Source organism: Bos indicus x Bos taurus, chromosome 7 (assembly GCF_003369695.1).
Source record: "Bos indicus x Bos taurus breed Angus x Brahman F1 hybrid chromosome 7, Bos_hybrid_MaternalHap_v2.0, whole genome shotgun sequence".
Lineage (NCBI taxonomy): Eukaryota > Metazoa > Chordata > Mammalia > Artiodactyla > Bovidae > Bos > Bos indicus x Bos taurus.
In genome coordinates, this window is record NC_040082.1 from 52,298,767 (window position 1) to 52,325,157 (window position 26,391).

At 39.6% G+C, this 26,391-nt stretch overlaps 1 protein-coding gene across 2 annotated transcripts in view; it reads right to left on the reverse strand.

Moving 5' to 3' along the window:
- STK32A (serine/threonine kinase 32A) overlaps positions 1 to 26,391 on the reverse strand; it is a 130,534-nt gene that overhangs the window by 83,006 nt on the left and 21,137 nt on the right. For both annotated transcript variants that reach the window (XM_027546052.1, XM_027546051.1), the window contains exons 3-4: positions 9,017 to 9,072; positions 7,816 to 7,967 (exon numbers count right to left, since the gene is read on the reverse strand). In XM_027546052.1, coding sequence (XP_027401853.1) covers positions 7,816 to 7,967; positions 9,017 to 9,072 — 208 coding nt within the window. The remainder of the gene's footprint in view (positions 1 to 7,815; positions 7,968 to 9,016; positions 9,073 to 26,391) is intronic.

Consider the following 26,391-nt stretch of genomic DNA (forward strand, 5'->3'; position numbering starts at 1 on the left):
AATCATGGTATATTCACACAATGGACTATAATAGAGAAATGACAACATACTTGCTACTTCTGACAACATGGGTTAATCTCAAAACACAACAAAACCAATTTGTACTCCACCCTCCAAAAAGAAAATTACACAGTCCCATGTTCTCATCAAGTTACTCCCTTCAGTCTTTTGTCTAAACTTTTGACGTTGGCTCTTATCAAGGTCACACTATGCATATCTTCCCAAGTCAGTGGGCAATTGTTTCCTCATTCCTGACTTCTCTGCAGCACTTGAAATGGTTTATACACCTTCTTTTCTGAAGTACTTAGTGTCCTTGACTCTGGATTGCCACAGTCTGCTGATTTATTCCTCACTTGTTGGCTAGGTTTTTGGCAATTGCTTCTTTTCTAGTTCCCTGAGTCTTTCTCCTCTATCAGAACTATTAAATGATCTAGGTCTTGAATCCTCAGCCCTTTTCTTCTATCTAATTACTCTCCAGTGGTGCTTTCTTCAAATCCCTGGTGTAAGTAGCACCTATAAGCCAATGATTCCCATGTTAGTATTTTGTGGGACTTTTCCTTGGAGTCTGGATTTCTTTTCTGAGCTTCAGACTCATCATCTATTCAACAGCTCTATCTGGGTACCTAAGATGCAGCTCAAAACTAACACAGGGAAGAGAGAGTTCTTTATTTTGACAATGAACCTGTTCCTCCTCAGATCTCCCTCTTCAGTGAATGACATTATTATTTATCAAGTGCTCAGGCGGACAGTCTAGGAGTCATTATTTATTTCACTCTTTCTTCTTGCCAAGAGGTAGGCACGTTTTCTGAGCAAGGCCAGTTGGATTCCCTCCCAGGATTCTGAACCTTGAGTAGGTGACGCAAGGTTAAAAAATTGGCTACAGCTGACTCATCCCAGCTGAGACAGCCTGTCCGTTAGTTCCTGCCATCTAGAGTCCCAGAGCTGCCTCTGTCCCTCACCCTCCTGAGACCTACTTCTTCAAGCTTTACTTCTGATAACTATGTAAGCTACCCCATATCCTTCCAATGAATCTCTCTTGAACTTAGATTTTCTAATATCTCCGTGTGTTGATTGTAACTAAGGACTCCTTTTTAATACTGAGGAGTAAATGAATGAGTGAATGTTTGCATTATAAAGACCTAGTTTCTCGGCCATTAGTCAGCCAACAACTATATGGAACAATTATTATGTGTTGGCCACACAATAACACTGTTTTTTGCTAAGTTCATCTTCAGGAACTACTCCATTCTTCCACACCTACCCGAGTTCATCAGGGCCAAATCTAAGGAAAATTTCTTCCTATGACAACACTGGATAATTCAGGATTATCTCCCCTTTACAGGGCCCTTAATTTAATCATCTCTCTTCCTAAGTTAACAAAGCTGACAGTGGTTAAAGTAATAAGGAGATATTTTAGTCAGTTATATAGTATTGCAATAGGAAAAGAGTCCAGTGTGAACTGAACTCAACTTTGATTTGTTTAAGAGGGAACAGGGAGGATCGTGAGCTGGGGCTCAAAAGAGTCAGAAAGGTGAAAACCTACAAAAACTGGGAAGGTGGAGTTGGTCCATGTGAAACGCATCTGGTTTGTTAAATGATGCTACATAGGGAAGTTGGGCTCCTCCCTTCCCGCAGAGGCTGAGAGAAGGAGCACTAACTTGAGGGGTTGGTGGGGGAACAAAGAGTAAGTTTTCACGGCATACTTGAGTTTTCTCAGCAAAGCATTTTAGGGGCCTGGGGTCATTCTAGGATGAGGCTTTGAGCTGTTAGAAACAATGCCAGTGTTTAGTTGAAGTTTTTAGAGGGCAAGGTTGAGGCCTAGCTGAGAAAAGGGCTTAGAGGAGCCTGGCTAGAGAGCTAGATCAGGAGAGAACCATCACCACCAGGTGGGCCCAGTGTAATCACAAGCATCCTTAGAAGATGGAAGAGGAAGGCAGAAAGTCAGAGGGTTGAAGATGGAAACAGCGGCCATGAACCAAGGCTCACAGGAAGCTTCAGGATGCTGGAAAAGTAAGGAAAACAAATTTTCTGATAGGGCCTCCAGAAGGAGGCCGACAGCTTGGATTTTAGCTCAGTTAACACTGAGTTTGCACTTCTAACCTCCAAAATTGTAAGATAATACATTTGTGTGTTTTTTAATTTATATTCTTTTAAATTTATATTTTTGTATTTATGAAATATAAAAATTTATATTCTTTTAATGAGGGAAAATTCATTTATAGTGAATGCACAAATATTAAGTGTAAAATATAATGAACTTTGACAAATATATATTCTCATATGAGCAACACCACAGTAAAGATAATAGAACCTCTCACTCACTCACTTTTCTACTACTTCTAGTTAATCTAGTAATCTAGTTAATACTACCTTCTAGTTAATCTCTACATTCCATAGGTAATTGTTGTTCTGATTAGTTTTGTCTGTTTGTGAACTTTCACTGCAAATAACTGTGCAGGGCAAAAGAAAAATAATGTTTCATTATACTATGAAAATAGCTTTAACCTCAAATTCTTTGATTCATGTTGTTTTAAACCACTAAGTTTGTGGTAATTTGTTGTTGTTTTTGTGTGGTAATTTGTTAAAGCATAACTCACTGACTCGATGGACGTGAGTCTGAGTGAACTCCGGGAGTTGGTGATAAACAGGGAGGCCTGGCGTGCTGCAATTCATGGGGTCGCAAAGAGTCGGACACGACTGAGCAACTAAACTGAAATATAATTATAGTTATAAAGATAACTATTACAATTACTTCTGAGAGATGACATATGGGTATTTATTATTTTCATTAGAACTTTCTGTATTTTATACCAAAACATTTATTTTATAGTCAAAGAAACTGAGTTAAGTTTTTAGAACAAAAGACTTTGTAATGCCCAAGCCAGCTCATGTTCAGGCACATTTGTCCACCTGAGAAATTTTAGAATCATTTCTGGCCATGGGGGAAGGGAGTCATTTCATTTCTGGGAGGGGCCTCAGAGTTGTTTGTTTAAAGCTGTTGTTAAACATTTACTGTGTCTGAGATGCTTTATATACATGTTCTTATTCATAAGCAGTACCTTCTGCTATGGAGATTGCTGTCATTCCCGATTATAGATGAAGAAACCAAGCAAAACACAAAATGTAAATTGCTTCATTTACATAGTTAGCAAGTGGTGAGACGGATTCAAACTCCGGTCCCTCTGACCTCAGGGCCAACAAAGAACCTGGAACAGGCACGACAATATGGGGCTGTTAGTGAGGGCGGGAGAGGTGGCAGAGGTGTGATGGGAAAAGAGCGAGGAAACACAGGAGGCAGAAGCCTAGTCTCGCCGCTAATTCACTTTGGCCGTTCATTCATTTGCTGATGCAACAGAGATTTATTAGCCCTTCCTGTGAGGTGGCCACCATTACTGTAAGGAGCAGGAGAGTGAACAGTGGACAGACCTGCCTTATGGAGTTTGTGTTCTTGTGGGGTGTGGAGAATGAGCGACAAAATCAATCGAATTTCCTTACATATTTTGTAAGAGAGTCTCCCAAGATGTCTGTAAGGGAGGGGAGAGTTCAGCAGGAAGAGCAGGGGCTTTGAAGTCCGGATTCCTGGGTTTGAGTCCTGGCTGTGAGACTCTGGGGAATGGCTTAACCTCTCTCAGCCTCCGTTTCTCTGGGTGTAAAATGGGAAAAATAATATTTATCCACATAGGTTGCTGGGATGAATACATAACATCATATCTGTAAAACCCAAAGTAATAGGAGCTATTATGTTGATGCCAGGACTCTGAAGGCCACTCTGCGTTCTCAGGGTCTCTGATCTGTGACGGGTGCCAGGGCTCTGAGTCACACAGGATGGAGTCTGGTTCCAGGGAACCCATTCATGCGGCTGTGTTGAGCCATCTCCCAGGGCTCCCTTTTCGCACTCCCAGGACAAATGGTCCTTTTCACTTAATACAGACAATCTCCTCTCCTCATTTCCTGAAACCACATGCGGACCCTTGGGAGTTCACAGGAACAGGAGAGCCAGGCTAGGAGAGCAGAGGGAGCAGCTGTGTGCAGCTGCAGGCTTAATTCCAATTAACAAAAGCCACCTGGGGATCTGCTGTGCTGGGCAGGTCTGGGGCGATTGGTTCTCGGGTATGGGTTGCCAGGGCTTTGTTAGAGGCCCCTGGGGAGGGGCTCAAGGGAAGAATGTATTTGCTTTTCTTGGATACCAGCCCTGAATGGCAGCCTTCACTTTCTAACATAACCTTTATCTGATGACCGTGTTCTGGGTGGGGCCAACTCTTTGGAGGCTGGGGAGGTTGGATTTTAATTCATCAGGTTCTTCCACTCTTAACACTGCTGCTCCCGGGTTAGTGACCTTCCTCCCCTGAAACCCATATGTGCACGCAGACCGCCCATGCACTTCTCACAGTTGATATATTCATTGCCTCCTGATTAATAGCAGCCTCTCATAGTTATTGGTAATGTGTGGGTGAGCGAGTCTCTCTGCTTGTGCTCACCACTGCATCTCCACAGTATGGATATGTGTTACAATGAGGGTCCCCGGAGTGAGCAAATGCAAGATACCCATTTAAAAACTTACTCATTATCTGAATTTCTATTTCAGTTAAAAATGTCCTGTATGATACTTGGGACATATACCAAAAGGTACTGGTTATTTATCAGAAATTCAAATCTAATTGTGCATCCTGGATTGTGTCTGGCAACCCTAATTATGAATTGTGGTGCTCAGAAAATCTATACATGAAAGAAGGAATGAATGGGACCCATGCATCATCAAATACAGACATTTTACTGGAAAGTGCACACTGTTAGGAGTGGTCGTTTCAAGGTGATAGGATTATTGGAGAGTTTTCATTTTTCAATGTGTTCTTCTGTTTTTCAAGTTGCCATGAGCGGAAACATTTTCAAAGGTAATATGTGTATATGTTTATATAAGTATATTCATAAGCCAACTTCTTAACATTAGTGTAAAGCCTCCTTGTGTTTTCTTTCATCCCGAAAACCAGAATTTTCTGAACATCCCCAGAGGACAAGGACATTTTGAGCATCCATGAGAAGATTATTATAAGTAGTATTGACAGGCCTACAGAGCATATCAGCAAAACAGACTACATAAATGGGTATAGAGGAGTTTTTTAAAGAAAATATTGCTGTAATTTTATCATATGATGCTTCTTAAGAAAACCAGCTCCTGAAGTTTTGGGGATGTAAAGCTCAGTCTAGTTAAACCAGGACATAAAAATCTTGATTAAATTGTATATAACACACTGGAGATATTTTTTTCTTTGATTCACAAAATAAATGTGGGGAAAAAAAAAGCATAAGCTTTTATAGGGAATGAGTTGGCATGTGAGTGCCACCATACAGACAACCTGCCCTGATGCTGTGGGGCCAAGTACCCTTCAAAGTTGTCTTTTGGGGTCCACGCTGGCTGTTGGTGATGGGCACGTTCAGAATGCTATAACTTAATGGAGCAAGGAAAGTAAGAACTACCATTTGTAACATACTATGTTCTGGGCAGTGGGCATAGCTCTTGACCACACTTCATTCACAGAAACAACCAAATTGCACACATTAACCCATTCTAACAATGGGACTTAAGAATTTTGAAGTAAGTTACTCATAACCACACCTCCTGAAATATTACAACGTACTTAAGAGTTGTGCAAAGAGGCACTTATATTCACTATGCTATACTGATTAAGGCATTTATTAGAAGGAATAAAGATGCTTTCTGAAGACTTATCTCAAGGTTTGAAGGACAAAAGGGCCGCTCTCTGTTTAGGAATGCCCCTCCCAGTTTCCAGTACTGAATGTGGCACTAGAATCATGGGATAAGGAGTCTCGCCTCTCTTCTATCAGTGTTAGTGGTGCCCCAGGTTCTAACGCAGGATTCAGTGTCAGGGTGAGAAGAAGGGCAGAGTAGAATGTATGTCCTGTTATCACATTCACGGAGAAGAGAATGTCGTCTAGAATGACACCAAGTAAGCAAAGCAAAATCTATAACCTTTGGCCAGCTTCAAGTCTTATAACACTCATGTTATTTAAAAAGAGGGGAACTGAGTGAAATCAACTTGGCCTACTCGGCGATGAGAGACAAGCATGAGAGAGTAAAATGCTAAGTGTGTCCTTATGAAGGGTTCCTGCTCTTAAAAGAAGAAAATTAGCTGCTTGAACTTTTGAAAAAGGACAGTGTGACTCTGAACAAAGGGAGGCTCATCATTGTGAAGAGAGAGGAAAAAGGCAATTTGATGATTGTTAAGGATGGGAAAGAAAGAGCTGCATCCATTGAACTCTTTACATGGCAGCATTGTGAATAGGCCAGTCTAAATTACTGATTAAATACACTGAAGCTGTATTTAAAATTAACTTCCCTATGTCTGAGAAGTGCATAAACCCTAATAGACCTATTTCCAAGTCACATACAACCATCTTCTTTTCAACTGCAGCACAGAGGCTTTCAGCAAATTGTGTATGAAGTGAGCTGTATTAATCAAAGATGGAGACAGGCTTTTATGCACTGATTCCTCCGGAGAATCTCCCTAAACACACAGTGACATTTTAATGATTTTTCCATTAGTATTTTCTAACTAAAAAGGGGGGGGAGTTTTTTTTTCCTTCACTAGTAAGTAAGAACTGCTTGGTATGCATATTTAAATAACAGTCATACTGAAGAACTGGCTCTTAATATAATGGATGCATTAAAATATAGAGGAAAATGAGCCAGCCACATAAAGACCTCGAAGTAATAGATAATGCAAGCCTCTCTGCCATTTTCTAAGCCTTGGATTATGATAATGGCTTTGAGAGCAGATCAGTCATGTAATGTCTAGCTACTGACATAAATTAGCTCCAGTTGTGTTAAAGCTGGTTTGAGGAGAAAGACAGCACCCATCTTTTTCCAATTCATCGGTGTGTATATGGCTTCTTAAGAAGTATGCTGCAAGGAAATCAGGTTGCTTGCCCATCACTTTAAGGAGAAGGCGCTTTGTACAAATCCTAACAATCAACTTCATGTCCACCAGCGATGCCATACTTCACACTCAGAGTCCCTGCCCCACAATTATGGGGAAAAAGATGTAATGAGTGAGAAAACATCTGAACTCATTCCTTGTCAGCCTATTAAATGACAGTGCTTTCAACAGCAGTCCCCAGTCTGTTTGGCACCAGGGACCAGTTTGGGGTTGCTTAGTCACTTCTGACTCTTTGCAGCTCTATGGACCGTAGCCCGCCAGGCTCCTCTGTTCATGGGATTCTCCAGGCAAGAATACTGGAGTGGATTGCCATGCCCTCTTCCAGGGGAATCTTCCTGACCCAGGGATCGAACCCAGGTTACCTGCACTGCAGGCAGATTCTTTACCATTGAGCCAGCAAGGAAGCCTAGGAACTGGTTTAGTAGAAGACAATTTTTCCACAGATGGGGATGGGGGGAAATGGTTTGGGGAAGATTCAAGCATAGTTTGGTTCATGCTCCTATGAGAATCTAATGCCGCTGCTGATCTGTCAGGAGGAGGAGCTCCCAGCAATGCGGAGTGGCTATAAACACAGGTGAAGCTCACTCACCTCCTGCTGTGTGGCCCTGTTCCTAACCAGGGGTTGTGGACCCCTGCTTTAAAAGAATACTGACCTCAAGGACAAGGGGATATACAGCAACTGAACAGTATTTATAACAATTTTGTTTCTTTAGAAAAGACAAACCAAGGTGAATGAAAATCCCACGAAGATCCTAATGAGGGTTTTGCAAATGCACATGTAGAAATCAGGGTGTGTTTATGTAACAGGGTTGGGGTGAAGGCAGGACTGTCCCATTAAATGTCCAGGAAAACCACTCACCACAAATTAACCAGGAAAGGGTGCTCCAGTCCCTGCATGATTTGGAGCTCCTTGAAGACATTCCTCACTTCATTGCGCTCCACGCACTTCTGTTTGTTCATGTACTTCATCGCATACATCTTCTTGGTATCGTTCTTCTGTACGATGCAGACCTAATGGTGCCAGCCGGAGTGAGAACGTGGTTAGGGAGGTGATGGATTGTGGGCATGAGACAGCGCAAGACTGGTGAGCACCGCTTGGAGGCCCTGTCATGTGCAAATTCTCTGATGTTAAAGTTGCCACCTACCTCTGATTTCTTTTTCCTTCCCCTGTACCAAGTCAATTTCGAAATCTCTCCTTTCTCAGACAAGTTTGCTTGTTTTTGCTTTTGGGGATTTTTAAGACAACATATTGGGGGAAAATAACTTCCTCCATGTCAGGAGTCTTCAAATAAATGACATTTTTATTCAGATTTTAATGAGTGAAATGGACATGGCTCAAAGTTAAGATGAACAATTTTGTGCAAAGAACTTCTTTTAGCAATCACAAGTGATATAATCAAAAAGGGCTTGAAGCACTGGGAAAACACAATGATGTCCACATTTATAAAATTCTTTAAGAGGTTCATATAATGCCAGATAAAGTCGACAGCAGGTGTTCTAAAATGCAAGTTCAATATGAAATATGAGATATTCTGTTATGTTTGTCTCCACAAAGAAACTAATCGGGATTTGAATCTGGAAGTTTCTTATAAAAAATTAGACTGAATGTATATGTTTTATGGTAGGTTTTTTTTTTTTTTTTTTTTTTTTTTTTTTTTACAGTAGGTCTTTAAAAAAGAAAAAAATATGGTACAACTGGGGAAAACAGAAATCAGCTTCTATCCTTCATGGAAAGATTTAATTCTTACACTGACAAGATAACTGTTACTGAAGATACTGGTACAATTTGAAAATGATTATGAAACCTTACTCTTCCTGTTACCATAGAGAAAGTGTGAAAATCCAGTGAGTAAACCGATTTGTCTTTGAGATAATTCTGAAAGCATACATGTTTGTTATGTAGCTGCCTGTCACATACTTTGTTCAAAGTGTGGTAATACTTTTATAAAAACTCATTATAAAAACACCTCATATTTATTGTAGTCCCAGTAACTCATCTGAACATTCTTGGGCTGTCTGAGCTACATACTCTGCTAGTGGTTAATCATTTTGGTTCTTACCTTCCCGAAACTGCCTTTTCCAATGGCTCGCAAAATTTCAAAGTGGTCAAAGTTGACTGTAAAACAAAAAGAACATCGTGAGTAATTCAGTTGCTCTTTAGTGACTAATGAGTAATATATAAAGATTGAACTAAACTTAAGTACCTTATGTAAACAACATTCTAGACTACTTTAACATGACCATTCATTCATCTGTAGACATTTCTTGAACACTTAATCACAGGGCTTCGTACTAGGGGCTATAGAAATAATAGAGTAGAAATTGAGTCTCTACTTTTCGGAGACTGTGGTCCAGTGAGGGCTCCATAGAGAGACTCTGATGGATTAAATAGTCACTAAATGAATGGACAATTAAAACTCTCACTGAATGTTGAGAAGGACAGATGCCGCGGGGATCTAACTGTGTATAACAGGGGTTTCACGTAGGTGGCCAAAGACCTGGTCTTCTGTGCATACATTGCCACTAAGGGTCTGCACTTTAAAAATCTTCTCCTTGTCTGTTTCTCATTACAACCACTCTTTCATGTGTCAAAATGATTTCAATTTTCCCAAGTAGGAAGCTATTACCCATGTAAGTTTATAGAATGAGTTTATCCCCAAGGCATAAATATCTAACAGAGGAGGATAAATATGAGCATTAAAGTCTATTTTATAAAATTCATTTGAAGTTGAGAAGATCTTTTGCATCCGCCATTTAAATATTCCACCCTGAGGGAATTCCTGGCAGTCCAGTGCTTAGGATTCATTGCTTCCACTGCAGGGGACTCGGGTTTGATCCCTGATTACAGAATTAAGATCCCACATGCCACATGACGTGGACCCCCCGCAAAAAAAAATCCCATTTCCACCCCTTAGCTTTAAATGGAGTATAATCTATAAAAATATTAAATCACTATGTTGTATACTTGAAACTAAAACATTTTAAAGCAACTATATGTCAATTAAAAAAAGATTTCCTTCCAGGACTCAGAAGCAATAAATATTTAGTTTATGATAGCATGGTCTCTTGGTTCAGTGCTCAAGAAATGCTTGGTGAAGAGAACAAAGCATAGATTCTTCCAGAAAGGTGACAAGCTTTGGTTATGTGCCTTGATGACCTTGAGAAAATGTCCACTATCTTTCCTGGTTTTTGAAATAAGGATTTAGATAAGTTAAATTTCAAATGAGGGCTTTTAAGAATTAAATCAGAAAAAATTGCAAAATACTAAAAGGTTCTATTCTTCTCTTTAAAAGACATGATTTATTGATTTCAAAATTAATCAGATTAGCTCCTTTTGAAGGAAAGACAGATGAGTAACGGAACCACTCATCTTCCAAGCTTTCTCAAGGTTGAAATATTTTTATAATGTGACTTCATAATCATTACTTAACACAAAACTCACTTTATTTCAGCCAAAAAAAAGAGCCATTTAATCATGTGAGACAGCATGTCTATCACAAATAATTCTGGATTTAACCTGAAAAAAATGGTATAACTGATAAATGACAAACTATTTTTTAATATTTTATTGAATTATAGTCAATAGAGTTAGGCACGACTGATCGACTTTACTTTCACTTTTCACTTTCATGCATTGGAGAAGGAAATGGCAACCCACTCCAGTATTCTTGCCTGGAGAATCCCAGGGACGGTGGAGTCTGGCGGGCTGCCGTCTGTGGGGTCGCACAGAGTCAGACATGACTGAAGCGACTTAGCAGCAGCAGCAGCAAAGTGTCATGTTAATTTCTCCTATACAGCAGTATGATTCAGTTGTGCATCTCTCTCTATATTTTTCATATTTTTTCTATTATGGTTTATCACATAATACTGAATGTAGTATCCTATACTGCAGTAGGACCTTGTTGTTTATCCATTTTATATAAAATAGCTTGTATCTGCTAATCCCAAACTCCCAATTCATCCCTCCCACTCCTACTCTTCCCTCTTGGCAACCACAAGTCTGTTCTCTCTGTCTGAATCTGTTTCTCTTTCATAAATATGTTCATTTATATCACTTTTTAAAGATTCTACATAAAAGTGATATCATATGATCGTCTTTGTCTGACTTCACTTAGTCTGATATATAGTCCATCCATGTTTCTGCAGATGGCATCATTTCATTCTTTTTTAAACCTGAGTAATACTCCATTGTATAAGTATACCACATCTTCTTTATCCAGTCCTCTGTCAGTGGACATTTAGATTGCTTCCATGTCTTGACTATTGTAAATAGTGCTGCTATGAACATAAGGTTGCCTATATCTTTTAGAACTATAGTTTTGTCCGGATATATGCCCAGGCATGGGATTGCTGGATCATATGGCAAATCTGTATTTTGAGGAACCGTTGTACTGTTTTCCATAGAGGCTGCACCAATTTATATTGCCACCAGTAGTGTAAGAGAGTTCCTTTTTTCGCCACACCCTCTCTAGCATTTGTTGTTTATAGCTGTTCAGTCACCAACTTGTGTCCAGTTCTCTGCTACTCCGTGAACCACAGCATGCCAGGCTTCCCTGTTTTTCACTATTTCCCTGAGTTTGCTCAAATTCATGTCCATTGAGTCAGTGATGCCATCCAAACATCTTATAGTCCATCGCCCTCTTCTCCTCTTGCCCTCAGTCTTTCCCAGCATTAGAGTCTTTTCCAGTGAATTAGCTCTTCACATAAATAAACTTTTTAATAATGGCCATTCTGGCTGGTTTTTAGTCTCTCCTTGTAGTTCTGATTTGCATTTGTCTAATAACCAGTCCATTCTGAAGGAGATCAGTCCTGGGTGTTCTTTGGAAGGACTGATGCTAAAGCTGAAACTCCAATACTTTGGCCACCTCATTCGAAGAGTTGACTCATTGGAAAAAACTCTGATGCTGGGAGGGATTGGGGGCAGGAGGAGAAGGGGACGACAGAGGATGGGATGGCTGGATGGCATCACCGACTTGATGGACAAGAGTTTGGGTGAACTCTGGGAGTTGGTGATGGACAGGGAGGCCTGGTGTGGTGCGATTCATGGGGTCGCAAAGAGTCGTACACGACTGAGTGACAGAACTGAATAATTAGTGATGATGAGCACCTTGATATGTTCCTATAGGACATTTGTATGTCTTTGTTGGAGAAATGTCTATTAATGTATTCTGTCCATTTTTTGATTGGGTTGTTTGGTTTTTTTGTTGTTGAGTTGTACAAGCTGTTTGTGTATTTTGGAAATTAAGCCCTTGTCGGTTGCATTGTTTACAAATATTTTCTTCTAGTCTGTAGGCTGTCTTTTTGTTTTGTTTATGGTTTCCTTTGCTGTGCAAAACTTTGTAAGTTTGATTAAGTCCCATTTGCTTATTTTTGCTTTTATTTCTGCTGTCTTGGGAGACTGTCTTAAAACACTGGTACAGTTTATGTCAGAGGATGTTTTCCCTATGTTCTCTTCTAGGAGTTTTACGATGTCTTGTCTTACACTTAAGTCTTTAAGCCTGAATGACAAATTCTGAGTGTTTATTTTCTCATCTGTTAAAAAAAAAAAAAAAGGACTGACCCTTCTAGACAAGAAAATACCCTTTTATATGGAAAAATGCTAATAAAACTATTTACTTAAGTCATTCACTTGACTATGTTATTTCCCAAACTCCTTGGTTCTGAGTTTATTTGCTACATGAGAAACTCTGTGAGGGCAGAGATTATATGTTGCTTAGTAATCTTTGTTTCACCTTTGTTTTCCTGGCAACTCATGGTAGTAAAAAGCATTAAAAAATCAAATGGGATAGAGTAGATAAGAAAATAACAAAAATGTCTTAAATGTAGTTACAGTAGTATTGACTCTGAAACTTTTGTTTTGGTTTTGCATAACGTGTGTAGATGGATATGTACTGTATCAAGATGTAATTTTTTGTCTATATTTTAATATGACTTGTCAACATAAATTGAAAAACTCTTTTATAAGTTTCCTCTTAAGTTTCAAATTGAAATAACCAATGCAATGATTTCCTTACACTCATTACATGAAGCTGAGTTAGACTTCATGAACTACATAAGTGTTAAAAAAAACAAATCAAGATTTATTTGCAAGCCCAAGATTTCACCTCTAGCAAATCTAGTAACTCACAGTGGTTCCTTCATGTACAGCCTAGCTTAAAATGTTGTGATGATGTTTTGCATCTCCAAGTATTAATATATAGCAGATACCTAGAAGTATGAGCTTCCATTGTGATATTAATCCATTTCATGAACCTTGTCTCTTTATAAGCCATTTTAAGCTTTAATGAAAATAATAAAGGATTAGATGCTAGGTTACTGATAAATTTCTACTAGCAGAACTGTCAATTAATGTCAGGTTAAGTCCCAGAAAAGTGACAATTTTAAAATTTTAGAGAAACTGCATCTTATTTATGCCTTTATTTCTAGTTAATCAAAGAAAGAACTGACTCCAGTCTGATGCCATAGTGCCTAAAGTCACTTCCCTGAATAATAATACACCCAATAACTGAGAGAAGCCAATAACAGGTTGAAAGCGAATGGAAAATAAGCTCTTATACTATCCATGTAGTTGTCCAACAGCATTACTAATTTGAAGGAAGGCTGATGGAAAAGGCAACCAAGCCTCAAAATTCAGACAAAATGAGAGAGGTGACGTCAGAACTGTGGATTATATTGTCAACAGAAATCCTATTATAGGCATGTAGGGTTTGCTTTAAAGGAGTATGGGACAGCGTATCCACTGTGTGCTTAAAAGTTTGGTCAACCTGTACAGTATTCCCTAACAGATTACAAATGGCCCACAAGCCACAGTGGGCCTGCAACTTGTTTTTGTACCTTCTGTGAGCTACGATTGGTTCTACATTTTTAAAGGATTTTAAAAATAATATTTACTTTACAAAAAGTTTTCCAACCCCTGAGATTAAAAACAGTCTCTGGAGACAGAATATCCATGTTCAAATTTCAGCTCCGACACTTAATAGTTGTGCAATCCTGGCAATTTACTTTTATGCTCTGTTTCTTCATCAGTAAAATAGGGATGAAAATAATATATACCTCATAGGGTTTGTAGCAAGATGAAATGAGTACGTATGTAAAGTACTTAGAATATGAACTGGAACTAATTACTTTTACTAGTACTACTGCTGCTGCTGCTGCTGCTAAGTCGCTTCAGTCGTGTCTGACTCTGTGTGACCCCATAGACAGCAGCCCACCAGGCTCCCCCGTCCCTGGGATTCTCCAGGCAAGAACACTGGAGTGGGTTGCCATTGCCTTCTCCAGTGCATGAAAAGTGAAAAGTGAAAGTGAAGTCGCTCAGTCGTGTCTGACTCTTCGCGACTCCATGGACTGCAGCCTACCAGGCTCCTCCATCCATGGGATTTTCCAGGCAAGAGTACTGGAGTGGGGTGCCATTGCCTTCTCGGAGTGGTTGAGTATAGGGAGAGACAAAACCTGGTTCTCATTTACGCTGAGGCTAGGCCAGGGAATGTGGCCTAATGGGAAACCAACAGGCAATAGCAGCTCAACTTCCTACACCTTCTTCCTCTGCTCCAGAGTCTTGCTTTCACACTGGCCTTCTACCCCAGTCTTAGTGACCCTCATGTCACTAGAGTATCCTGGAGGTATATCAAGTTAACAGACAAAGTTGAATGGATCCTAATGTTATGATACCACATGTAGTATTTTAAAAACTAAGTATTTTAAAAGGATTTCCATTAGAGTTTTTCTTTTGAATAGGTGTACATTCTCCACTTATCAACCAGACACAAAGTCTGTATGCATCAGGAACATGTTACATACATTTCCTTTGTATGTCTCATTGTATCCTTGAAATAACCTTATGGTTTTTATAGATAGGCATGCTTAGCCTAGAGATTAAATAATAATTATAACTAGTATAGGCTTCCCTGGCAGCTCAGATGGTAAAGAATCTCCCTGCAATGCAGGAGACCTGGGTTTGATCCCTGGGTTGGGGAGATCCCCTGGAGGAGGGCATGGCAACCCACTCCAGTATTCTTGCCTGGAGAATCCCAGTGGACAGAGGAGCCTGGCCGGCTACAGTCCATGGGCCTCAAAGAGTTGGACATGACTGTGTAACTAAGCACAGCACAGCATTACTAGTACAGTGAATCACTTATCTTGGGATTAGTTTCACAAGTCAGAAAGTAAGCAAAACCTTGTTTAGTCAAAACTACATATGTAAATTATCTATGAAGGTACCCCATTTGAAAATCAAGACAGTCTGTTAAGAAGTCCAACCCAGTATTTTTTTTTACCTTGTGTGAGCACCCAAGGAAGCTCATGAATTGCATTTAAGGACCATTGAGTGAGAAACAAAAGTTTAAGCACTAAAATCATACTCAGCTCAATGGCAGGTCAAATTTATCAGTCACATGTCCAGTAGGACTAACTGAGGGGACAGCGGTTGACTGTTGCCACAAAGTCACACTCAGTACTTGAGTGGAGGAGTGGACAGAAGCAACTCACCATCATGTAAATTCATATACACCTTTCTGATCCTGGACCCGCACTCTTATCTATGTTTTTATAGTTGTCTTACAGTTATTATTACTGTGTATCCACCCATCCCAGAGGTAGAATGGGGGGAAGCAAGGTGAGACTGCTTTGTGTCTCCTTCTAGAATCACAAGTTGGGCTTTCCCAAGTCTTTTCCTAAACAGAAGTCTACTGATGATGGCTCCAGGGCTGATACTCTTTATTTCCTTCCTTCTACCTCTTTCCATCTCAACATTCTGGTCTATAAACAGTGTTGAAGGAAAGAAAACAGGAAACACTTTTTAGATTTTGTTATACCACCCTGACATTTGGAATTTGGGAGAAAAACATTCTAGAAAGTAAAGCAGGAAACCCATTCTTTTTTCTCCTTTTGAGGTAGAAATATTTGGAAAATTTTATTTTTTTCCTTTAAAAGATGCCACCCTTCATAAGTACCAAATCATGAACATGTGTGAGATTTCTGAGAACCACCCTTCTAGATATTTCTGTGAACCTTTCTATTGACGAGAGAAAAAGGACACCAGCGGTGGAACCTTAGATAAGTTACTGGATTTTTTTTCTAAATCACAAGATCCCCATCTGTAAAACAGAGCTCATTAAACTTGACTCACAGGTGGTTTTGAAGATGAGGTATAATGTCAGAAGTATAATGTCTGGCCCACTGAAAACTAAAAATTACAAATGATAAAAAGTACAATTATTTAGAGAAAATGAAGTATTCTTCCCTTCCAAAATTTTAGTTCTATTCCTAGAAGGCAATTACTGTTAACCAATTCTTCTGTATCTGTCAAGAGATTTTTTTTCCTGCATACTACATGTATTCTGACAGCAATAGCAAGATAATAGCATTCCTATATGATTGTAGATTATAAGCACTTTCTACATAATTGTTTCTGTCCTTTCATACCATTACATATAGCTCTATATGTAATTATTTTAAATAGCTTCTTTGAATTTTCTTGCATAAATATACCATAAAAGATTTAGCCAATTGATGGACTTCCAAAGATGATTTGATTACCTGTTATTACCTGCAATAATCTCACAAACATCCTTGATCAGCTTATGTGCATATGTTGTAGGCTGTCTTTATAATAGTAGAACTTCTGGGACAAATATAGAATGGATTTTCCAATGTAAATAGCTCCTCGAAGATGTTATACCAAATCTCCTTCATTCAGTAATGTGTCCATTACTTAGCTTGTGTTAGCTTGTCCATTGCCCTGCCAACACTGTGATATCAACTGTCCTTGATCTAGCAAATAAAAAAAATTGAATTATTGATTTACTTTTATACAGTTGACTCTTGAAGAACGTGGTGGGGACCTGGGGTGCCAACCCTGCTCTAAGCAAAACTCTACATGTAATTTATCATTCTGCCCTCCATATCTAAGTTTCCTCCATATTTGAGTTCCATATCTATGGATTCAGTCAAAGGTAGATTGTGTACTATTGTGATATATATTTATTGAAAAAAATCCAAGTATTAGTGGACCACAAATTGTTGTTCAAAGGTCAGCTGTATTTCTCTAATGAGTGAAGTCTTATATCTTCATTTACATTTATTTTTTCAAAGGACTGCCTATTCACATATTTTTCTTCTTTTTAATGAGTTATTATTTTTATTGATTTGCAAGTGAATTTAAAATGCTAAGTATATTAACTTTCTCTCTAGTACATCTCAGGCATATTTTCTAGGCTGTCCATTTGGCTTTTGACTTTAAAACATTTTTAACAATGTAGAAAACTTAAGTGTTAAATTTATATTATATAGAGTCCAATTTTATATAGTCAAATGTATTAATCTCTCCCTTTTTGTTCTTCTGGACTTAGATCTTTTTTTAAAAGGCGTTTTTTTTTTTTTTTTTTTTTTGGTTAGAAGCATGTACTGGTATTTTAATAGCTTTTGATATCTTCTAAAATATAACCTTAGAGTAAATTATGTTGTATATATTCAAGATATACAGAACAAAAAAGTTTCCAAATTCCAACAATTCTAAAAACTCCTGCTACTACTTAAATAAAAAGTTAAAACAATTGATCATCTCCTTGCATGCTGTCATGCCAAAGTGATTGCTAATAACTGGATACTTTTAAGTGCTTTGGGAGAATATCCTCTTGAAGCCAGCCCTCCATATCTTGCTTATGCTGACAGTTTATTTAGTAAACACTCCACTTATATTGCACGATGTTAAGTACCAATGTTATTTGGTCCCAATTGATTCGGCACACACACTGGTTGCTTAAAAATGACACTGGGCAGGCTATAATTCTCTGAAGGCAAAGTCAATTCAAGATGGAAACAGTACTTAGCTAGTTACATATGTTCCTTCACTCCAGTTGAGAGAGGGCGGGGGGCAGGGGGAAGTGTGTGTGTGTGTGTGTAATCTCTGCCCCTTCCACCCAGTACAGCAGAATAGACACTTAGGTGGAGTTCAGGTGCAGACATCACTCCCTGTACTTGGTCTGTGTTCACTGACAACCAACGTGTGCTGATAGCTTGCACAGCAACAACCAGGCACTGTGCTCTGTGCTGAGGAGAACGCAAGCCAAGGCTGCCTACTTTCCTGGGGCCAACAGCCTCGTGGGACAACAGAATAATTAATATCTGTTAATATCTAATATTATCTAACAAGAAAATAATGTCTGTTACTATCTAGCTAATATCTAACATTTTTGTAAGGAATATCAGGCATTAGTCTAAGCCTGTTATATAGATATATTATTTCAATTTCCCATCAATCCAGTGAAATAGTACTACTATTATTGCCCTTTTCTTAAAGCTGAACAAACTGCAGCCTGAAGTAATGACTTTTTCCAAGGCCACAGAGTAAGCATGGGGAGAATGGTGGAGTCCAGAGCTGTCCTCAAATGCTGTTCTCACTGCAGCCCATTACATGTAGGTAACGGTGCCTGAGAAAGAAGGATCTGCGGCCCAGAGTCGGGGAAAACCTTATCTCACCACAGTGCCCATCTTTCTGGCTTCTCCTCTTAAGCAGTATCTCTCTTTCATGGATCCTATCTTAACAACAGTGGTCCCACCAGCCATGTGCGTCCCTGGTGTCTGTCACTCATCCTGTCCCCCTCTCCTTGCCAGAAGCCCTGGTCTGGGAGTGGGACTGTGACCTGAGCCATTCCATCTACATCCTTCACATGCAGGGTTTTCTGATCTGGAAATGCACACTTCCTCTGCTATCACAAAGCTTTCTGCACAGGAAAACAGAACTGGCCAAATGGGAAAAAAAAAAAAAAACAGATCAGGAGGTCCCAGGAAATGAAACCAACACACGGAATAAAGTAGACTCATACAATAAAAAGGGAGCCCTGATAGCATTAAAGTATGCAGCTTCATACCCAGATGGGTCCTATCTCGATTTTTCTGCAGGCATCATGATATTCTTCCAGTAATTTTCAAATTTTTAGTTTTATAGCAAAACTCACTCAAGTTCCAAGTAACACAGCAGCACTGCTGTAGGGAAGAAATCAGTTTTGTCCTGAGAATGCACCAAAACATCACTGGGGAGAGGATTAAGACGTGAGGAAAATGTTACAAGGGACTTCCTCTGTTTCTTCTTCTTTTTATCCTTATATTGAATTGGAGTACCAGAAAGATAATCTCCCAGGAAAATGTATGAAACATACACATGAATGACTGCAGCGTAAAGGAATGCAAAGATACTGACAGCCTTGGTGGTGCCACAGGATTCCCAAATGTGTCCACCCATCAAAATAACAGAAAACACTCTTAAAATGTTTTAAACACTGTTTAAAAATGAGTTTCATGGGCCTCACCTGAATCAAACTCTGGAGGCTAGACTTAAGAATCTGTATTTTAATCTACTCCCTGAGGGATTCTGATAGACCCTGCCTGGAACCAGTCTGCAGGGCTTGATTTATGAACCACTGTTTCATCCACTAAAAGCTATGGAGCTCTAAGGTGGGAGAAATTTTTTCCTACTGTATAAGATAAAAGAGCTGCAAGGAAAGGCAGCATTTCATTTGGGCCTCGCAGAAAGGTAAGAGCTGAACAGGTAACCAAGCAGTAGAGGGCAGGCAGGGATGTACGTACTGAGTGACCCAAACCTAGTGTGAAGAGGCTCTCAGCCAATGTTATTTATCTGATTTCCATGGCCTTAAGCCTCTCCACCTCTGCCCCCGTCCTCAATGAATTTGAAGCTAATTATTAATGGCATTTTAGAAATAATCAGTAGGCCTCTGTTGCCTGCACTGTGACACATCTTAGGTCAAAGTTGATAATTATAATCATTATGTACATCCATGTATAGGGCTTCCCTGGCGGCACAGTGGTAAAGAGTCTGCCTGCCAATGCAGGAGATGCGGGTTCAGTCCCTGGGTGGGGAAGATCCCCTGGAGAAGAAAATAGCAACCCACTCCAGTCTTGTTGCCTGGAAAATCCCATGGACAGAGGAGCCTGGCGGGCTACAGTCCATGGGCTCACAAAGAGTCAGACACAACTGAGCACACGCACGTGTCTAGGTACTGATCCAGTATTTATGTATATTACCCTAATTGGTCCTTACACTATAAGGCGATCATATTATTGCTCCTTTATGGATGAGTTATAGAGACCCCAAAATGTTAAATCTCCCAGGGGTAGGGTTTGGACTTGAAACTGACTATGTGTGGCTCCAGTGGGTTCTGAGGTTTTAATAGTATAGATGAGTCCTGAAAGTTTTGTAATACATTAGCATGGTTATGAACATGAAACTCTGGGTTTGGGTTTTGACTGCACTGTTTACTAGCTATTAACTTTAAGTTAGTTAACCTCTCTGAGTTTAAATTTTCTTCTCTGTACAACTGATTGCGTTTAGTATCCCTTCTAAGGATATTAGGAAGACTAGATGAAATAAGGCATATCAAAGGTGCTTGTCAAGACTTTGTTTGAACTCAATAGAGGTATCATCATTACTGTTTTTGCTGTTACTGGATGAGTCACTGAGGTATCAAGCCAATGTTTTCCCCCAGAACATTAGGCAAAATGATACCGGCACATCACAGGACAGATAGTACCAAGAATATACCCTCTCTGAAGGCAGACACTGGGCTCATCCTGTTGACTATGGTATCTGTATCACCTAGAGCCATGTTGGGTAGCACATGCATAATCAATATAATTAATACTTACTAAGTGAAGGAAGTACCATCACCAAAGTTTAACAGAATATATATGGCTTAGGAGGAAATTTTTAAAAGATATGTTTCTTTATTTGACTTCCTAGTGTGTTGTTATTTAAAATAGGTCCCTCCTTACATTATTGTAAATCCACTATGCTTCAATTTAAAAAATTAATTAAAAAAATAAAATGGGTACCTCCTAAGAAATGTCTTACCAACAACCTATTACTAAAAAGCTTCTTCATGAGTAGGCAGTAAAGTCTCCATTTGAATGTAACAACTTTAGATTTCTCTGTATACGCTGAATTTAGATCTCAAACACCTCAAGAACTGATTTACTCATTCTCTGAGCTCAGAAGTGTCAAGAACCGCCATTTTCCACCCCACCAACCTCATAACCAATAACTGCCCTAAACAAGGACTTGGATGAACATGCACCAGGAACTGAAGGATAATTAACAGCAGGAGCCAAAGGATGTTTGCTTTGTCAATGCTGCATGATCATCAAACAAAGGTAAATGTACCTCACTATGGCAACAGGAAGGTACTCACGCTAAGTTACAGTCTTCCGGATGCCCCATCATGCCTTCCGTATACCTCCCGCTGTCACTTTGCCCGTTGATTTTTAAGAATGCACATTGCACATTTTGTCAAAAAGGGAATAAAAGGACTGAAAATATGAAGCACTGGCTAAAAATAATTCTTTTGGTGGAATTTACCAGTTTTCCATTAATTAGGTGAATGTTTAGTTACCAAAAAAAGCCACTTATACCTTTTTAAGACAGTCACGGCAAGCAGTAAAGAAGTTCAACTCACTCCTCTAGGAGCCACAGCCTTGCTTGCAAGTCAAATCAACCAAGACTCTGAGCATCCCTGTGCCCAGGACTGAGGGAGACACTGATGGGAAGACAAAATGAGCTTGGGACTCAGGGACTCAGGAATGTCCCTTGTCCTAAGGGACATCCTCAGGAAACTGAGCATGACTTGTTCAGTTGTATTTGTGAGAACATGAAACCTGGATAACCAAATGCCCCTGCCTCATTTTTATTTTTCTGTAGTGTGTATATATTTGGAACCCATTCTTTAGTAATCTTTTTGGAATTAAATGAGTATAAATATATATAAGAAAATAAGTATACAAATGAAAGCAATTAACTGTTAAGTGTTTGGTATAGAAAGAGGTTCAGTGAAGCCTCAGAGTGGGGAGTAAAGATTGTGGCATGACAATTTTGTGTCTTGGTTTTCAGTGAAGACGGAATGCTTTAATGAAAGATAAAAAATGATTTGAGTCAGAAAGACTTGCACTGGAATCCTTGCTCCACCATTTACAAGATAAATGGAATTAGGAAATTTACTGGACATTTCTGAGCTTCGATTTCTTGTTCATAATGAAGAATATCTTTATATAAAACTAATAAACTTTTATCATAAAAATACAAAAAAGTAGAAGAAAAAGAAAATCATCTAAAGATAACAATGATTGATATCTTGATTAGTTTTTCTGTCTTTTAGACATTGTTATTTTTATCAAAGTTATGTATCTATGTCTTTCTACATGGATGCTGCTGCTGCTGCTGCTGCTAAGTCGCTTCAGTCGTGTCCGACTCTGTGCGACCCCAGAGACGGCAGCCCACCAGGCTCCCCCGTCCCTGGGATTCTCCAGGCAAGAACACTGGAGTGGGTTGCCATTTCCTTCTCCAATGCATGAAGGTGAAAAGTGAAAGTGAAGTCACTCAGTCATGTCCAACTCTTTTCGACCCCATGGACTGCAGCCTACCAGGCTCCTCCATCCATGGGATTTTCCAGGCAAGAGTACTGGAGTGGGTTGCCATTGCCTTCTCCGTTCTACATGGATAAACAGGTTTAAAAGTCAAAGAGTTCTAAATGGTTTGTTATAAAACACTGATGTTAATCCTGAGATCCACTTGTCTCACTCTCCAATCTCTCCTGGCCAAGAAGCTAACACTCTTACCTCTTGAGTTAATAAATTTAGTAGTTTCTGCCATATAATCTAAATAGGATAAATTTTTTGGGTCAGTTTTAGGAATTACTTAATGAATTTTCAAGATGGCAGGTAGGCATTTAGCTCAATTCCTTGGTCTTTTGACCTTACCCCAACAGGCTCCCATCTTTCTAAGATAAGCTGTATCTGATATAATGATTTCAATTAGATCATTATTCAATATTTCCATTATTATGAGTATGGAAACAGTACGCACACCTGAGTAATGTAGTAAACCACGATTGGTTTTCCCTTCTTGCACATTTACCCCCACCCCTGGAGTTAATAATTGTCTTGTTTACATTTGCTTGCTTTTCTGTATCCTCTTTACTAATTCAATCTCAAACTCTTCTCTAGTGGTCTAAGTATCCTCTAACATGTTCAAGTGCATCAACCACATGATCATCTTCCTGAAAATATCTCCACCAGACCCCTCCAATCTAGACTGTTTATTCTTTTTTGCTTCACAGCTGTCATTCTAGGGCTCCCTATCACCCTCTTCCCTGGGGTTTTCATTCATTGGTTTTCTTTAATGACAGAATCCCTGCTTAGTGCCTGCACTGTCTCCCTCTTGTTGGATTCTCTTATTTCTGTGGAGTGTATCCTATAACAGTTTTGTAAGAAGGGGAATTGCATGGGAGGTAAGTTTTTGAAGTCTTGTATATATGCAAAATAGTTTATTCTCCTCTCACTCGATTGAGAGTTTGTCTGAGTATTGAATATTAGGCTGGAAATTATTTTCCTTCAAAATTTTGAGGCCTGGCCTGGCCCTCCTTAATTTCTTTTTGTGTTACTGTTAGCTCTAAAGCTATTTTGATGCCTAACCTCTGATGAACAGTTGTCTTCTCTGGACCTTGCAGGATCGTGTATTTGTGATGAGTGTTTGAAACTTCATGATTATGTGGGCTTATTTTATTTGTTGTGCTGGGCACTTGATAAATTCATTCAATCTGGAGAAGTTCTGGGCTTTTCTTTTTCCCTTAAATTAGTATGAGACGGTTTCCTCCCTTTATCTTTCTCTCCTTTTGTACCTACTGTTATTTGATACTAGAATTCTTAGACTGGCTCTTAAATTTTCTTATATTTACCCTTCTGTTTTCTATCTCTGTTTGCTCATTACTATGGGAAATTTCCTTAAATTTGTCATCTAAGCCTTCTTTGGGATTTTCCATTCTTGTTGTAACTTTTCCTCTTACACTAATTTTTGGTCTATGAATGTTGCTCTCTTGTTATCCTATTTTTTCATGAAAAAATTTGTCACAGTCTCGTTTATCTTTGCTAGTTTTCCTTAAGTTGCTTTTTTTTCTGTTCAGGTGTTTTAGTATCTGTCAGTCCTATTAGAAGCCTTTCCCGTATGTCAGAAAATCCTTGGTTTTCTGTTCATTTTTAAGTGGGACAACCTAAACATCTCTCTGAAAGTTCTGAGCATGAGGATGGAACTTGTTCACAGTAAGTTTGACTCTTAGCAAAGGCTAGGATGCTGAGTTAGAAAACTCGGATGTTGATTAACTTATATCTTCCATCTTGGGTTGATCAAAAGTTCCAGGAAAGACACTCTACCTGGTGTTTGTCTGAGGAGTGAGGCCCCTGGTGTCAGTGTTATCAGAGCCTAATGGGAAAGAGGGCTGAGGGTCTGTGCACACAGCATGCATTCATTTATCTGATTCTTCCTTTCTCCACAAAGCACCGCTGGCCCTCAGTGGGCCAGGTCTTTCCCTCCTCTCCAGAGGGTTAACAACAGTTCGGGGAACAGATAACTAGTTTCTTTCTTTTGACAAAGTGGTAGAAGGACCTGACCAGTGTTTGAATAGATATCTAGGCAATCCTCCTTAATTAGCACCCTCTTTCTTGTCTACTTCTAGAGACAGGTGGCCCTAAAGATTCCCAAGGACTGGAGAGAGATGAATGTGTTTCACTCACCATCTCTCCCTGGAAGTCTTGCTTCCATTTTTTCTCATCCTTAAAATAGATACCTTTCTCCTAGGGCTTTGGTGGGAACTAAATTAGATAAAGTATATTCAGTTCAGTTCAGTCACTCAGTGGTGTCCAACTCTTTGCGACCCCGTGAATCGCAGCATGCCAGGCCTCCCTGTCCATCACCAACTTCTGGAGTTCACTCAGACTCACATCCATTGAGTCAGTGATGCCATCCAGCCATCCCATCCTCTGTCGTCCCCCTCTCCTCCTGCCCCCAATCCCTCCCAGCATCAGGGTCTTTTCCAATGAGTCAACTCTTCGCATGAGGTGGCTAAAGTACTGGAGCTTCAGCTTTAGCATCATTCCTTCCAAAGAAATCCCAGGGCTGATCTCCTTCAGAATGGACTGGTTGGATCTCCTTGCAGTCCAAGGGACTCTCAAGAGTCTTCTCCAACATCACAGTTCAAAAGCATCAATTCTTCGGCGCTCAGCTTTCTTCACAGTCCAACTCTCACATCCATACATGACCACTGGAAAAACCATAGACTTGACTAGACGGATCTTTGTTGGCAAAGTAATGTCTCTGCTTTTGAATATGCTATCTAGGTTGGTCATAACTTTCCTTCCAAGGAGTAAGTGTCTTTTAATTTCATGGCTGCAATCACCATCTGCAGTGATTTTGGAGCCCCCAAAAATAAAGTCTGACACTGTTTCCACTGTTTCCCCATCTATTTCCCATGAAGTGATGGGACTGGATGCCATGATCTTCATTTTCTGAATGTTGAGCTTTAAGCCAACTTTTTCACTCTCCACTTTCACCTTCATCAAGAGGCTTTTGAGTTCCTCTTCACTTTCTGCCATAAGGATGGTGTCATCTGCATATCTGAGGTTATTGATATTTCTCCCGGCAATCTTGATTCCAGCTTGTGTTTCTTCCAGTCCAACGTTTCTCATGATGTACTCTGCATATAAGTTAAATAAGCAGGGTGACAATATACAGCCTTGACGAACTCCTTTTCCTATTTGGAACCAGTCTGTTGTTCCATGTCCAGTTCTAACTGTTGCTTCCTGACCTGCATACAGATTTTTCAAGAGGCAGGTCAGGTCATCTGGTATTCCCATCTCTTTCAGAATTTTCCACATCAAGAGTATAATAGATGCTCCATAAACAAGAGTTTTTTTTTTTTTCCTTTTGGAAATTTAACGGTAGGAATCAGAGATAGCCATCAGTTTATCATTTATTTGCTTTGTGACCTTGGCTAGTGTTTTTTAAAACCATTTTTAGACTCACATTTTCATCCAAGTTAGGGATGAAGTTGTACCAGAGTAAGGTAGGCTAGGCCCCTAAACCAATGACTGGTACCCTTGTAAGAAGACAGAAGTCTGCACACAGACACAGAAGACCACGCGAAGACAGAGTCAGAGATCGTAGTGATGCTGCCACCAGCCAAAGAACTCCTAGAGCTACCAGAAGCTAGAAGAGGCAAAGGAGGAGGCTCCCCTAGGGGATCTATCCAGAGCAGGGCCCCACCAACACCCTGACTTCAGACTCCTCGCCTCCACAACTGAATATCTCCATTGTTTAAAGCTATCCAGTTTGTGATACTTCCTACCAGAGCCCTAAGAAACTAATACAAGAAAACTAATTTGCAGTGTCTAACTCCAACACTAAGCAGGCTACTACTTAACACAGTAGTGCATGCTTTCCACATATCAAAGCATACGAAAAATGGCATGTGTGAGAGGCATTTTTTTAAAAAATGTGATGAAATGTTAAAAGACACAAGAAAGATTGGCTGATTTCTAACTCTAACTGAATATTCCTAGAACTTGAAGAGCACATGAATGTGTAGTGCTACTGTTCATA